Raw genomic sequence first — 16,010 nt, 5'->3', positions numbered from 1 at the left:
AGGTATTTGGGGCTTGTTGGCGGTGGTGGTGGTGAGAGTTTTCCATAAAAAGATGCAGAGGAAAGAGCCCAAGGGCTTTTATAAACTGCCAAATAGAGGAAAGGCGTGTAATGTGGCAGCCATGACCTAAGTAATTGGTGGCCAAGGAAGATAAATAGCAATGCTGTGTAAATTTATCAGGTGATTGGTAACTGAAGCAAGGTTGGTTAGCCTGCTTCCAGCTCAACTTACGAAATGCAAATCTCTACCACAGCCTTGGTGCAGGAAGAGTTTTCCTAAGATCCAGACTTTGGACCTGTATAGAATTCAGAACTGTGACCATGCTATAAAAATTATTCACACACAAAAAGGCACAAACCAGATCCGGGACCTTTGTAATATCTTAATTGCATTTTAACCCGTTTATCTCTTGTTGGCTGTAGTCACAAGCAGCGAAAGGTTTGTTTAGATGTGCAAATATAAACCTTTAGTCCTATTTTCAGGTTGACTTAAACTAGTGGTTCCCAAAGGGGGTGATACCATCCCTTTGGGGGTGGGAGTGGTAATGAGATTAACTAGGGGGCACTAAGGGCTGCAGGGGGCAGTTCTAGAGGTATAAATGCTGGTATTGGAAAACTGGTATTACTGGAGCAAGTTAATTTTGTTGAATTATATAAGCTAAATAGTCCTGATGGGATTTTGAATAAATGTGCAATTAATTGTTACAGTTTTGAATTTTATTGTGTTTCTGTCTTTAATGGGCTGTGCAAACCGCTGTTCTGAAAAATGCTTTTAATAGGGTAGAGTGGGGGGCACTGTGGATGGGTTTATGCAATCAAGGGGCTCGTGGCCTGAAAAGGTTTGGGAAGCACTGATTTAAACCCTTTACAAAGCCTGAGCTTGGACTTAGTTTTCTGCTTGCCAATTGTTCTTGGCTCTTGCACTCTGCAACCTCACCACTTGTACTACGCAAGGTTGATGAATCTGAACAAAAAGGGTGAAAGCTTCCCTTGTTTACCTTTGTTTTCTGGTTGTTCTCCCTGCTCAGGAGCCGCTGGTGTTTGCTGAGCAGCCCTCAGTGAAGCTCTGCTGCCAGCTGTGTTGCAGTGTGTTTAAAGATCCAGTAATCACGACCTGTGGGGTAAGGACAGGATCCAGGCTGCAGTTTCAGCTGCACAGAAGAGGAATACATTTTTTAAAAAAGCTACAAATGCTAGGAATCCTTTTCTTCCTCCCCCCACCCCCGACCGATAAATAATGACTTCTCTTAAGAGAACAGATTTATAGCGATGGAGAGGAAGAGGAAAATTGTCACCTTTTTCAGCCTGGAATGTTATTGTCTCACGAGTGATGAAAATCATTTTTAAAACACTAGCATGTTGTAGCTTTATTGCTTTACACATATTTCCCATTGTACAATTATGTTGAGTTTTTGCATATTTAGTCTCACCAGCATTTTTCTTTCCAATTTATTTGTTTACAAAAAAATATTTGTATACTGCTGCAGCATTAAAAAATATCAAAGTGGTTTACACAATGAAAATAGAAAAAAACATAATATAAAACCATTTTAAAAGTTAAAAACTGGCATCAGCTGTTGTGGAAGGATATATTCTTAATTGCCTGCATAGCCTTTGCAGAAGTAGAAAAGGTTTCAGTTGGCACAGAAGGTGCCTTCTGGATCTCTAGTGGCAGAAAGTTCCACAGGACTGGGCCACTAAATGACACTATTAAGGCTCAGTTTCTTGGTTGAACCTTTTTAAAACAACAACAACCCTGTGTTGTGTTACAGGCAGATAGGAAGTATATAGCTTTTTTTTTTTAAAAAAAAAAAGAAAGGTGGGCTGATAGCTGGCAATTGAGGGATTGGGGATCAAGTGTCTGTCAGCAGAACCTTGTTACCTCAAGGAAGATGACTCAACCATTACCAGCCTTTCTAGCTTCGTGGAATATCCATATTTTGAAAATCCTGCCTGCAATCCTGGAGAGCCATTGCCAGTATGTATAGACAATTCTGGGCTAGGCGACCCAAAGGTCTGACTCAGATCTTAAGGCAACTTCCTGTGCTCCTAGGACTAGATGGAGATTTTGCCTGATCTGGAAAAGTGATTCTTAATGGTCATGCGCTCTCTTTCTTCACAGCACACATTTTGCAGAAGATGTGCCTTAACCTCTGGTAAGTGCTCAAAGACATTATTTTGCAACATTCTCAGCTGTCTTTTCGGGGGGGGGGGGGCGGATGTGTGTTTCTTCCTCTTTTGCTTTCTTCTGAGAAATGCAACTTGTGCTTGTATGTCTGCAGCTCTCTTCACCCCTCTGAGAATTCTGTGCCTCCCCTAAAACGCAAATGGTCTGGCCCTGCTTTGCTGATAGATTGTCCTGTTAGCTCTCATTGAAAAGTAGCTTCTTGATTTCATCAGAGCCCTGGAACTGGTGCTGGGCCACTAGGCTCCAGTCAGTCTTATGCTCCCCCCCCCCCCCTTTTTAAGGGTTTATGGAAGAAGAAAATCCGTGCCAAAGATGCATAACCAACCATTATTTGCTGATGCTCTATTGATGTTGTTAATTATATTTTAATGAATATTTATGGGTTGATTTTATTGTATTTTGTTTGTTACTTGATATCCTTAATGAAAGTGTTGGTTATAAATATTTCAGTAAATAAGCAAAATCAACCAGCTCTTATACAGTCAAACCTCGGAACTCGAACGTAATCCGTTCCGGAAAACCGTTCGACTTCCAAAACGTTTGACTTCCGAAGCATGGCTTCCGATTGGTTGCAAGAGCTTCTTGCACTCAAGCAGAAGCCACGTCGGACGTTTGAGTTCTGAGGAATGTTCGAAAACTGGAACACTTACTGGAACTGGAACACCAGATTTTTTGGCATTCAGGAACTGAAACATTCAGCAATGGAGCCGTTCGAATTCCGAGGTTTGACTGCATACTGAAAAATTGCAAGGCACAAGCAATCTGCCTGTGTGGTTGCAGTTCTGCATCTCTGATCAACTCTCCTCTCTCTTCCCAGCTGAGAGCTTTGTAGTGGCTGTTTGTGAATCTACTTAAAGAACACAGACCACTGGTCTCTGCAACCGCTTGTGATTTGTTTTTTGTTTTTTTTAAAATGAGCAGCAGAAATCCCCAATGCAGAACAGCTCGGCCTCCCTCCCGCTGAACAACTCAAAATCCAGCAAGTAATCAGGGCTGCTCTGAACAACACTGAAATGTGTAAAAATAATCCCAACTATCCACTGAAAGGATATGAACGCTGCTGCCATTGTTATAATAATTGTTATTGACATCGCATTCTTCATTACCAAAATGCCCATCTTCATGGTGCGCCTTACTGCTGCAGGGCTGGGCAAGTTTCTCCTGCTTAGCAACCATTTCCCCATGTGCAGTGTTGTACCCTTCCTCAATAGGAGCAAATGGCAGTCACTCACCCTTGTTTTAAGATGGTTTTGTTTAGCTCCATCAGTGAACATGGCACTTGTTGCAGATTAGGGAAAAAGCAGGACCCTACCCCAAGGAGCTTACAGCCACAGTTTTGACAGAAGAGGAAAGGGAGAGACCAGAGTCACGTGATAGAGATGCACAGATGCAACTGCACAGGCTCAGGGTTTGCTTTGCTTAATGCTTGACCTGTGTCAGTTACAGTGGTACCTCGGGTTACATACGCTTCAGGTTACATACGCTTCAGGTTACAGACACCGCTTACCCAGAAATAGTGCTTCAGGTTAAGAACTTTGCTTCAGGATGAGAACAGAAATTGTGCTCCGGCGGCACAGCAGCAGCAGGAGGCCCCATTAGCTAAAGTGGTGCTTCAGGTTAAGAACAGTTTCAGGTTAAGTACGGACCTCCGGAACGAATTAAGTACTTAACCCGAGGTACCACTGTACTTTAATTAAGCATATCTTCATAACTACTACTTGTCCAATAATGTGACATCTGGTGAATGCCAGCTTGCTTGTGCAACAGGGTTTCATGTTCTCCATCCTGTCCTGCCCGCCAAGAAAGGTTGGTGACACTCAGTGTGGTGTCTGAACTGACCAATCCTTACATGACGTTGTTGGGGCGTCTGTGTGTTTTCCTGCAGAGAAGTGCCCGGTGGACAACGCCAAACTGACTGTGGTGGTCAACAACATTGCTGTTGCTGAGCAAATTGGGGAGCTCTTCATTCACTGCAAGTACGGCTGCCGGCCCGCTGCAAGTGGCAAGCCTCCTGCCTTCGAGGTGGACCCTCACGGGTGCCCCTTCACCATTAAACTGAGTGCCAGAAAGTAAGTCCATGTGGAAACTTTTTCCCAAGGAAAACCTCTGCTTTCTAACTTGTTCCCCGTATGTTAAGGGGGGTTGTATGGGTTATGCCTTCATTTTTATGGTGGGTGACCACGTGAACACCATCAGTTCTTCTACTGTGAAGTGGGTATTTTGTGGTGTCTACACCACAGCTTCTTAGATCTCCAGCTGTAAACCTGACCCCGAAAGGCTGGGGAAGGCTGCTTCATAGCCTGTTATACTAGAGCAGGGGTAGCCAATGCAGTGCCCTGGAGAAGTTGTATGACAACTCCCGTCATCCCTGACCATTAGCCATAGTGGCTGAAACTGGTGGGAGTTGTGGTCCAAAACATCTGCAGGATGCTGCATCGGTTGCCTCTGAACTAGAGAATGAACAGTGTCATGGGAGAGCTTGAAAGGGCCCATTTCCTTGCTGCACTGCTAGGGGGTGCTGTTTTGCAGACATCTCAGTTGGTAAGGAACAGAGCAACCTTCGTCAGCCTGGTGCCTTCCAGATGTTTTGGATTCAGAATGGCCATAGCTCAGTGGTAGAGTGTCTGCCTTGCAAGCAGAAGGTCCCAAGTTCAATCCCCGGCATCTCCAGGTAGGGTTGGGAGAGCCTACTGCCTGAAATCCTGGAGAGCTGCTGCCAGTCAGTGTAGACAATACTGAGCTAGATGAACCCAATGTTTTGACTCTGTATAAGGCAGCATCCTGTTACAACTCCCATCACCCCCAGCATTATTTTGCTACACTATCTGGGACAGCTAAGACAGAGTCAGCTTTTGGAGGGTTAGGCTTAGTTTACCCATATGCTCTCTTTCAGATAAACGAAAAGTTACTAAGTTTCAGAACCTTCCCTGATCTTTCCAAATGACAAGATCCACACACACTGCCATGTTCTAGCCTATCTTAAAAAGGGGCTACATGAGGAAGTTGCCCCTGGTGCAGTGGCTGGAACGTGCCCCATATTCCAGCCCCCTTTCACTCATGAGAGCAGCTCAGGGACAGTTGATTGTTTTCCTCCTGCTTGTTTGCTAATAATGCGCCATCTTCTTCATCCAGGGACCATGAAAGCAGCTGTGATTACAGGCCCGTTCGCTGCCCCAACAACCCCAGCTGCCCGCCACTTCTCAAGATGAACCTGGAAGCGCACCTCAAGGAGTGTGAGCACATTAAGTGCCCCCATTCCAAATATGGGTAAGCAGAGGGGCAGAATCCTGAAGATTTAAGCAGGGACCTGCTTGGAACACCTTTTATTCTCTTCTTCTTCTTGTTGTTGTGATGATGATCTTTTGGGTAAGTGGGAAGGTTGTTTTGTTAAGTATGCTATTTGGACAATCACTTTCCAAGTTTTGAAAGTGGTGGTTTTGATTTTGATTCTTACAGAATGTAATTATATAAGCCGCTTTGGGACTGTTCCTTTGTTAAATGACTCATGAATGATGACGACAACAACAACAATGCTAATGCCAAAGATCAATCCTCATGCTCTTCCCCATAATGCATTGCTGAGCCCCCATAATGCTCAACTCCATCCTTCCCCAGCCTGGTGCCCTGCAGATGTTTTGGCCCTCAACTCTCATCAGTCCCATCCGGGATGCAGTCCACAACATCTAGAGGACCACTAGGGTGGTGAAGGCCACTATAACTACTCCTTTCCTTTAGATCAGAGGTCAGGAACCTCGGGCCTAGCGGCTGAATGCAACCCTGGGGGCCTTTCTCTAGCTGGTAATTGGTAACCCCCCCCCCAGGCAGTGCCCATCAATGCTCTCTCTTCACCCTCCTCAAGTGCCTTTGCCTGCCAGGAATGTGTCTTTGAATTGTGTTAATGCCTCTTGCTTGTTTGGATGGAGAGGTGTGTGTGAGTCATTGAAGAAACCTCTGACTTTTGCATGGTTGGAATGGAGCCTATATATAAAGGTAGTAAGTAGCCCATTCACTTTTGTTCTGCTCACTTGTTGCTTTTGGCTCTGCTCACCACCAGCATGTGACCTCCCACCTCCCAATGGTTGCTTTAGGCAGGGGAAATGCAGCCCTCAGGCTGAAAGAAGTCCCTCCATCCCTGCTCTAGGTGTACATTCATAGGAAACCAAGACACATATGAGACCCACTTGGAAATGTGCAAGTTTGAGGGCCTGAAGGAGTTCCTCCAGCAGACAGACGATCGCTTCCATGAGATGCAGGTTTCCATGGCACAGAAGGACCAGGAGATTGCTTTTCTGCGCTCCATGCTGGGCAAGCTCTCGGAGAAGATCGACCAGCTGGAGAAGAACCTGGAGCTGAAGTTTGGTAGGTTCCCCGTCTGATGTGGTGGAGGGAGTTGAGAGAAGCTTTGGGAGGGCATGAGCCAAGTCATTCTTCAAATGACCAAGAATGCCACTAGGCAGCCCTGAGCATCAGGACTCTCTTTGTAAGAGGAGTGTCACCTCAAAAAGGTGTTTGGGACTTTTCAGTTTAGAGAAAAGACAAGTAAGACATGACAGAAGTTTGTAAAATTACGCATGGCATGGAGAAAGTGGATAGAGGAAAGTTTTTCTCTCTCATAACACTAGAATTTGTTGGCATCCAATGAACCCAAATGTTGGATGCTTCAGGATAGAAAAAAAAAGTTCTTCACACAGCACATAGTTAAAACTATGGAACTCACTCCTATTGGAGGCAGTGGTGGCTTTAAAAGAGGATTATGTAAATTCATGGAGAAGACTACCAATGGCAACTAGCCACAATGGCTGTGATCTGGCTCCATGAGCAGAGGCATTATGCTTCTGAATGCTAGTTGCTGGAAGCTGCAGGAGGGACGAGTGCCCTTGTGCTCAGGTCCTGCTTGAGGGCTTTCCATAGGCACCTGGTTCAGTATAATATTTATGACCAGTAGGACTTAAAAGGACTGGGATTATGGGGTTGGGGTGGCCTGTACAGTTGGAAATATCAGGCAAAAAATTAATACACACACCTACACCTGAAGTTGCTTTTAGAAATTACAAGCTCTTTTCTCCCAATTTTGTCACTCTCTAGATGTCCTGGATGAGAACCAGAGCAAGCTGAGTGAGGACCTGATGGAGTTCCGGAGAGATGCTTCCATGCTGAACGTGAGCATTGCTGCTTGTAATGCAGAGTCTCCAAGCTCAGAGTGCCCCTTGGGCATAGAGGCAGAGCAACCCCATGCAGTTCTGCCTCCCGCCTGGGTCTGAAGAGGGAGGTGGGGAGCTCTATGGACTTGCCTCTGCCCCCCTGGGGCTCTCAGAGTGGCTGTTGGAGGCAGAGCAAAGTGACATCCCTTCAGCTGATGCAGCTTGTGCACTGAAACAAAACAATTCCCTTCCCTTCAGGTTGGTTGTTAGTTGCACGGGTTTATTTTCTGGCTCCCTCCCAACTCCAACAACACCCTCCCCTGCTCTGTTTGAGACATAGGATGAAGTTTGGAAGAACCCTGTACCCCTTGGGGAAATGGGAGTCCTAGCAATGACAAATTTTTGATGGTCCGTAAGGCCAGCTAAAGTTTGTCAACCTCAAATGTATCATCTTGCTATCTTACCATTGGATGGCCTCACCCCTTGAGAGTGATGGCTTCCCATACATTTCCGCTCTCATGTGATTATGGCTGCTCTGGCCCTAACCTGCCTTAACTTGCTGTTTTAGGATGAACTGTCCCACATCAATGCTCGGCTGAACATGGGAATCTTGGGCTGTGAGTACCCTGTTCTTTCTCTCCCCAAGCACTGGCAGAATTTCTTTGTTTCTGGATTTTGAGGTTTTTCGTTGGTTGGTTGGTTGGTTTCCTTGCTTGATTCCAAACTGTGCAGATGCCCTGAGAACCACCTCCCATTGAATGAGGGCAAGGGTAGGTTGCAAATGCAAGGACATATTAGTAGGTTTAATTGGACCATCTTAGATCGGAGTAAGATTATGCCAGGCTTCCAATTTTACAAAAGTTTTCCAGGGAGACCTGGGAATGGAGCAAAACCTCAGGCTTATGGTGGAGCAGTTTGAACAAACACTGGTTGTCCATATGCAACCATACACTAGCTTTAGAGAACACCAAAGGAAACATAATATTTGGTTTCTACTGAAGCAATAGTTGTATGTTGATAGTGCAACAGTCATTGTTATAAGAGGGCTGCTGGGCGGGATAGACCCACCATGGTCTGATCCTGCAGCCCTGTTCTTCTGTAGGAATAGCTTCTCAGCACTCTCCCCAAAAAGCAGTTCAGGGGGTTCTGCCTATAGAAAGCAGTGGCAGTGTAACTAGCTTCAGGTGTGTAAGTCAGTGCCTCCTAAGAGGACATTGATCCTTGGCAGGGGTCCTGCTCTCATGCTGCTGGTATTGCCTTCTTCTTCCTCTCCCCCTGCAGCATACGACCCCCAGCAAATCTTCAAGTGCAAAGGCACTTTTGTTGGTCACCAGGGCCCTGTCTGGTGCCTGTGCGTCTACTCCATAGGGGACCTGCTCTTCAGCGGCTCTTCAGACAAGACGATTAAGGTAAGAGCTTCTTGTTTCTGAGCCTGCACTGAAGCCACAAGGAACCTCTGCAAAGTTGAGGCAGTCTCAGTGGGGTTAAAAAAAAAAAAGCTTTCATGTTGCTATTCCTCAGGTGGTCATTTGCAACAAGCTGTAGAACTAAGGAACTGAGACCCCCTTTGTTTATGAGGAGCAGGCAAAAGACTGAAAACAGTTCTACCTCAGCCCTGTTTACGAACTATTTGGTTTACGAACTCCGCAAAACCAGAAGTAGTGTCCCGGTTTGCAAACTTTACCTCGGTCTAAGAACGGAATCCGAATGGTGGAAGGGCACCGGCAGTGGGAGGCCTCATTAGGGAAAGCGCACCTCGGTTTAAGAACGGTTTCAGTTTAAGAATGGACTTCCGGAACAGATGAAGTTCGTAAACCGAGGTACCTCTGTATAGTAAACAGATGAAAATTATTATGCATTCTGAAAATTATTGCTCCTCCTCCAGTCCTCCGCAGTGCCAAGCAGGCACTTGTTTCCATTAAAAGAGCTGAGAAAAAGAGGGGTTGGAGTGGGGAACTAATATTCAGTGAATACTACATGACTTTAATCAGCCCCATTTTCTCAGTTTCCGCTTCATAATTGTCATAAACTACTAAAAATGGAAAGTTTGCCTGAATTTGAAACAAGCTTCCAAGTGTGGAGTCCTGGCTCTTAGGAGGGGAAAGGATACTGCAGGTCTCTAGTCAGCCATGTCATTTTAACAGGGTACACCAGGGGTCAGCAAAGATTTTCAGCAGGGAGCCGGTCCACTGCCCCTCAGACCTTGTGGGGGGTCGGACTATATTGTGAAAAAAGAAGAAAAGAACAAATTCCTATGCCCCACAAATAACCCAGAGATGCATTTTAAATAAAAGGACACATTCTACTCGTGTGAAAACATGCTGATTCCCGGACCATCCGTGGGCCAGATTTAGAAGGCGATTGGGCCAGATCTAGCCCCCGGGCCTTAGTTTGCCTACCCATGGGGTACACGTTTAGATCTAAGCAAGGACTTGGAAGAGAGGGTTGGGCACTTCTCAGAGCAGCTATGTGCGATAATCCTCTCCTTCTGGAATTACTTCTCAGTGGAAGTGCACTTGCAAAGCCTTCTGAGTATGAGCCAAGGAAGGGCATGACAACAATACCACCCCTTTCTTCTGCCCTGCCCTTGGGCTCCCTGCTCCCTGCCAAATATCTGTCACAGAGAGAACTGCTAGGGATTGCATTTCTCTGTTTCTGGCTCCCTAGGAAAACCTGCCTATTCACTGACTTTCCTGGACTGGCTTATCTTGGCCTGAAAGTCGGGAAAGCAGGTGCTCAGATGACAGGCAACCTGCTTCCTGCCTTCCCAGCTGTGGCATTTCGGCTGACTTCCTGCCCTGGTTCCTGGTTGCTCTGGAGCCCAGTCACATGACTCCCCCCTTCTGTTTCCTGTTAGGTGTGGGATACCTGTACCACATACAAGTGCCAAAAAACTTTGGAAGGCCACGATGGGATAGTCCTGGCTCTCTGCATCCAAGGGTGAGTCAGAGCGGCTGCTTGTGTGCTGAATCCAAATAGGAGTCGTTCTCAAACCCACTATTTTCCTGATTGCAAAGAGGTTTTACAAGTGCTCTCGTAACATGCCATTTGCTGCTGTTCCAGTTATTTGGTTGGTCAAACTGAGCTTCTAGTGGTGACTCTGGAGATTTGCTTCAGGCAAATCCATCTCCCTTTATTCACGGCTGTGTAGATTAAAATTCTCCAAGAAAGGTTGAATTCTGTATGAACTGTGCCAATAGAGCCACATTACATATTTTTTGTTACTTTCCATAATTCTGGTTTTGCTGTTGGGGGGGGGAGGGGGGTGTTCATAAGCTATGCAGGGCAGCTCCAACCCCTGATCTTTGGAAATCCTCATCATCCCCTCTCTCACTTCTGAGGCTTCAGCCGCCACTTTCCTGCATCTTTTCACAGCCATGAAAGCTAGAAAGGTGCTTATTTTTTATTATGAAAGTTAAGCTTCTCTGGAAGATAAAATATCCAGCTGATCATTTCCATTGGGCATTTTATTCTGTGCTCGAGGAGAATCCCATGCCTCTTAGCGTAGGCTTGCCAATAACATCATCAAAGTTAGTAGTCCACAAGATTTTACAGACTTAGCTACCCACACTTGCCTTTATCAATCCCATCACTAGCAGCCTGAAGATAACAAACAGCTCTCTGTCTCTCTTGAGCAAACCTCCCCTGCCTGATTGCTTGGAAGTGGTTGTTGCTCACCACAAGCACCCAGGCCAAACCAGCTGTTTTCTCTTCTTTGGACGGCCGTCTTAGCGTTCCCTGAAGGTCTTTGTTTCTCTTTTGCCCAGGAATAAGCTGTACAGTGGCTCTGCTGACTGCACCATCATTGTAAGTATCCAAGTCTGGGAAGGGCCTGGCTCTTGCTTTATTGGGGGTGGAGGGGGAGTCTGTGGAAAAAGCTCTTCCTCTCTGTGCTGTAGAGGGCATGGCCAGGAACAATTTTACATGCCCTGCCTTTTTGTAATCTTTGCAGGTCTGGGATATTCAAACCTTGCAGAAAGTTAACACTATCCGGGCCCATGACAACCCTGTCTGCACGCTGGTCTCGTCACACAACATGCTTTTCAGTGGCTCCCTGAAAGCCATCAAGGTACCATTTAGGATTGGGTCCTCCAGCCAAAGAAGGCCCCCAGGCCATCCCTTCTTCTTTTCCCCCTCCTGGTTTCTAGGCCACCTTTCCTCAACCTTCATCCTCCACTTCTAAATTCTGACTTTTTATGTAAAAAAATCTCTCTTCACTGTTGCTGATTCCTCCTCCAGTTACCCTATTCCCTCATCTAGCAGGCTGTACTAATTTCCCTCGCCCCATTCAACTTTACCACTCACAAAACCTGTGGTTGAGCAACAGAGAGATTCCCACTTCTTATGTATTATAATACATTTACGGTCGTACCTTGGATCTCAAACGGCTTAGTTGCCAAACATTTCGGCTCCCGAATGATCAAAAAACAGAAGTGAGTATTCCAGTTTTCAAACTTCTTTTGGAACCTTAATGTCCGACAAGGCTTCCGCAGCTTCCAATTGGCTGTAGGAGCTTCCTGCAGCCAATCAGAAGCCGCGCTTTGGTTTCCGAACGTTTTGGAAGTTGGAAGGACTTCCGTAATGGATTCCGTTCAACTTCCAAGGTACCACTGTGTATCCCACACTTCTGCTAAGAGAGATGTACGTGGTTCTCTCCCACCACCCTTTATCCCCACAGAAACCCTGTGAAGTAGGTTAGACTGAGGGATGGTGCCCCCAGGCCATTCTGTGAACTCTGTCCCTCTCTTCTTGCTTTCTCTCTCTCACACACACAAGAGAGAGCGCTATTTGCAGTGTAACTAGAGCTATTTGCAGCGTGGTTGGCTTGTGAGATGCTATGCTGTAGCCTGTCCATAGACTGATCTATGGAGATGTGGTGGGAGGGTGGGCAGACGAGCAGAGACTAAAAACCAACCTTCTGCTCAAAGGTACAATTCTGCCTGTCCTTCTGGTCTCCAGGTCTGGGACATCGTGGGCACTGAGCTGAAGCTGAAGAAGGAGCTGACGGGCCTTAACCACTGGGTCCGTGCGCTGGTGGCATCCCAGAATCACCTCTACAGTGGCTCCTACCAAACGATCAAGGTATGTGCATTCCCAGATTCCACACCCACCCATCCTATCCCTCCCCCCAATATGCGCATAATTGTGTGCTGCCATTTTGCTTTTCAACCCAGGCACATCAATCTTCCCTCCCATCTTTTTCTGCCCTAGATCTGGGACATTCGGAACTTGGAGTGTGTACATGTCCTGCAGACGTCTGGTGGGAGCGTCTACTCTATCGCTGTCACCAACCACCACATTGTCTGCGGCACCTATGAGAATCTCATTCACGTAAGGGTGGCGGAGGCTTGGAGTCAGGGGTGCAAAGGTTCGGGTTTTGCAGTCTACACAGGTGGGCGGTGGGACACCCCCCCACACACACACTGTGGCCTCATCCAACCCTTTGTGGCACTTGGCAACCCAACACTGGCAGAACGAAGGCTCTGGCAGCGGGAGAGCTTTGCTGTGTCCATGCAGGTTTGGAAGGTAATCCTAGGTCCTTGCTTCCTCCCGATTCCAGGTGTGGGACATTGAGTCCAAAGAGCAGGTGCGTACCCTGACGGGACACGTGGGCACCGTGTATGCCCTGGCGGTCATCTCCACGCCAGACCAAACCAAAGTCTTCAGCGCTTCCTATGACCGGTCATTGCGGGTATGTGAGGCGCTGCTAGCTGGGGCAGAGGGTTGTGCTTTGGGGAGGAAACGGAGGCTGGCTATTATTATGATTATTATTAGTAACGTTTGTATAGTGAGGAGAGTGGGTTGATCAGGTTAAACCAGCATTTTTCAAAACTGCCATTCAGGGGTGGGAGAGGCAGTATGGCTATTGGTGCCCAAGCAGTGTCTGCATGGTATGACTGGCAATAGGGAAATCCCAGCCCTTTCACCAGGGTCACAACAGAGAGAGAGCTCCTTCTCACAGCACATAGGTAAACTATGGCACTTGTTCCCAGAGGAGGCAGTGATGGCCACAAACCTAGATGGCTTGAAAAGAGGGGTAGACAAATTCATGGAGTATAAGGCTCTTAGCCAGGATGACTATGCTCTGCCTCCACAATTGGAGGCAGCAATGCTTCTGAATAGGGGAGAGGGCTCTTGTGCTTGAATCATGCTTGTGGGTGTACCACAGGTATCTGGTTGGCCACTGCGAGAACAGGATGCTGGACTAGATGGGCCACCCACAGGCTCTTCTTATGTTCGTACCCTGCAAATTTGCTTGCAGAGTACAGTAGTCTGTTTTGATTCTCATGGCCTGAATTTAAGTGTGCTTCAAAAATCCTTGATGCTGATAGGAGGGAGTGGGTTGGGACAGAGCCTGATGGTGCTAGCCCGGAGCATTTTTGAAGCACTTCACTCCTGATAATAGCTTGTGTTTTTTGCCCAGGTATGGAGCATGGATAACATGATCTGCACTCAGACTCTGCTACGCCACCAGGGCAGCGTCACAGCACTGGCTGTTTCTCGGGGTCGCTTGTTTTCTGGTGCCGTTGACAGCACGGTTAAGGTAAGTCGCCGATGTGTTCGGGGGGTGCGCAGCGTTGAGCAGGAGGGAAGAGCATCACACCCCAGTAGGCAGGCAGGTTGTTGAGCAGGTTTAGCTGTTGGAGCACTGCTACTCCCTGAACCCACCAGCGCCTTCACACCAGAGTTCCTTACCCTGCAGATATGCATGTAGCAGAAAAGGTGGTGTGGGTCCATGAATGTGAGCCAGTGGCCTGTTGCAGAGCACCTTCCTTCTAGCATGTAGCATGTAGAAAGTTATTGGGCTTTTTCTGTTTCTTATCTGATTGAGCAGGGGGGAAACTTGGATCAAGCTATTCCGGGTGCCTATCTGTTTGCTGTAGTTTGCAGGGTAAAGAGCTTGCTGCAGCAACAGTGTACTGTACTGATGAATCCTGTCTCCCTGGAGTTCTGATGGTCTAGCACAGCTTTCACAGCATGTCTGTGCTGACCTGTGGCTAAGAGGAGTTCTGCCCTAAAACATCTGGAAGAGACTAGATTAGAAGAGGCTGGTCTAGCATGCCTCTTCCCCATGCCCCATGAGTTGGGGTAGACTGCCTGGACCACCCAATCCCCAAGCAGTTTGTGCTCTTTTGCTCATTTCTCAGCACTAGCCCAACCAGATCATCTGATTTGTTATTTGCTTAGTTAGGTTGTATCTCTGCTTATTAAGGGTGTGTGTGTGAATTTTGCTAAGGGCCCAAGTCCTGGCTGTCCCTCTCCCTCTGTAACCTTGTAGGGCCCTACCTCCAAGCACATGCCCATATGATGTGTACCTTTAAGACAGCCTTTGTCAACTGGTGCCCCCCAGATGCTTGGGACTACAACTCCCTTCATCGCTGTGCTGACTGGGGCTCACGAGAGCCAAAACATCTGGAGGCCCCCAGGTTGGGGGAAGACTATTTAAGGGCAAGATTTCTGAAGCAGAGTTCTCTTGAGTTGGCAACTTTGTGGAATCAGCACATTCCCAGACAGCAACCTTCCATGAGTTGTTGCAGAGTCCCAGAATGGTTTATTCTCATAAGCTAGTGATTGGTCAACCTTCTGCCTACTTGGCAGTGCAAAAACTCTTGCAGTTGTCATGCATACGTCAGGGGCAGATGTGGCTGGTGTGCAGACGTGAGATGGATGGGTCACAAGTTGTGTGGACCTCACTGGTAGATCTGCTGGTTTGAATCCCTGTGGGGTCTCTCACCTTGTGGGGCAAGTATTGTCTGAACCTCACCTTGCAGCAGATTGGCCCTCTCTTGTGCAGGCCCTACTGACTTTCCTTCCTGCCGCAGGTTTGGACATGCTAGTGGGTGCCACTGCCTGCTTGTGGACGGCAGACTACCAAATAATCCTCCGGCTCACACATGTCGTCCTGCTTCCTTGCACTCCAACGCCCCTCCCACTGTGCACTCCAGCCGTGAGCGAGCTTCACAGCCCACGTACCTCAGCACTGCCACCCCTGACGCAGCAGGCCCTGTCCCAAGCAGGGCTGTTTGGAGATAAAGCTCGCAAGACCACATCACAGCGGCACCGTTTCTGATGGAACAAGTAGGGCACTGCAGCCTCAAGACAACAGCGTTTGGGTGAAGTGTGATTAGATCGATGATCCAGGTGTGAGCACCCACAATGCACCTTTGCCAACAGCAGTGCCATAGCCAAGGATTGGGGGTGACAGGGAGAAGACCCCTCTTTCTTCTGGCATTTAAATGTATCTGCTAAGCTCTTTCATTTGTGCCCACCGCCAATGATAAAGACCAGTTTTCCCCTCATGTAACCAGGTACGATTTTTATGTCTCAAAGATTCCCATCCCTCGCATCAGGTACCGCAAGGCCATCCATTCACAGCATCATGTCATAACGGCACCAAGCCCCCAATGGTTTAAAACAAAAACAGGGAGAGCCCACTGTTGTGTTTTTACTGACATTTTCTACTGTTTTTAAGATTGTGATATAGATTTGGATTATTTCTTCCTTGACAATAAAAATGGACCATTGTTTTAGGCCAGCATGAGTTATTGACCAGCTTGGAGCATCTTAGCAAAAGGAGTGTAACGTCTCTTTGATAGTTAACCTACCTTGCAGCCCCAGCTCGGGATCAGAGACAAGCAATTTCAAAGTTTACTAGCCCACACCTACCTGCGGGTACTTCTG

The 16,010-nt window shown here is 47.3% G+C and overlaps 1 protein-coding gene across 6 annotated transcripts in view; it reads left to right on the top strand.

The window, feature by feature from the left end:
• Positions 1 to 15,859, top strand: part of TRAF7 (TNF receptor associated factor 7) — a 33,844-nt gene extending 17,985 nt beyond the window's left edge. For all 6 annotated transcript variants that reach the window (XM_083414005.1, XM_083414009.1, XM_083414008.1 and 3 more), the window contains 16 exons: positions 1,028 to 1,120; positions 2,122 to 2,155; positions 4,073 to 4,256; positions 5,320 to 5,454; positions 6,329 to 6,546; positions 7,273 to 7,346; positions 7,897 to 7,945; positions 8,610 to 8,737; positions 10,186 to 10,268; positions 11,096 to 11,135; positions 11,281 to 11,397; positions 12,288 to 12,410; positions 12,540 to 12,659; positions 12,889 to 13,020; positions 13,753 to 13,872; positions 15,152 to 15,859. In XM_083414005.1, coding sequence (XP_083270131.1) covers positions 1,028 to 1,120; positions 2,122 to 2,155; positions 4,073 to 4,256; positions 5,320 to 5,454; positions 6,329 to 6,546; positions 7,273 to 7,346; positions 7,897 to 7,945; positions 8,610 to 8,737; positions 10,186 to 10,268; positions 11,096 to 11,135; positions 11,281 to 11,397; positions 12,288 to 12,410; positions 12,540 to 12,659; positions 12,889 to 13,020; positions 13,753 to 13,872; positions 15,152 to 15,166 — 1,665 coding nt within the window. In that variant the 3' untranslated portion in view covers positions 15,167 to 15,859. The remainder of the gene's footprint in view (positions 1 to 1,027; positions 1,121 to 2,121; positions 2,156 to 4,072; positions 4,257 to 5,319; positions 5,455 to 6,328; positions 6,547 to 7,272; positions 7,347 to 7,896; positions 7,946 to 8,609; positions 8,738 to 10,185; positions 10,269 to 11,095; positions 11,136 to 11,280; positions 11,398 to 12,287; positions 12,411 to 12,539; positions 12,660 to 12,888; positions 13,021 to 13,752; positions 13,873 to 15,151) is intronic.
• The last annotated feature ends 151 nt before the right edge of the window (positions 15,860 to 16,010 follow it).

Source organism: Podarcis tiliguerta (genome assembly GCF_965153285.1).
Source record: "Podarcis tiliguerta genome assembly, chromosome: 14".
NCBI classification, from domain to species: Eukaryota; Metazoa; Chordata; class Lepidosauria; order Squamata; family Lacertidae; genus Podarcis; species Podarcis tiliguerta.
This window is presented reverse-complemented; position numbering and strand designations above follow the sequence as displayed.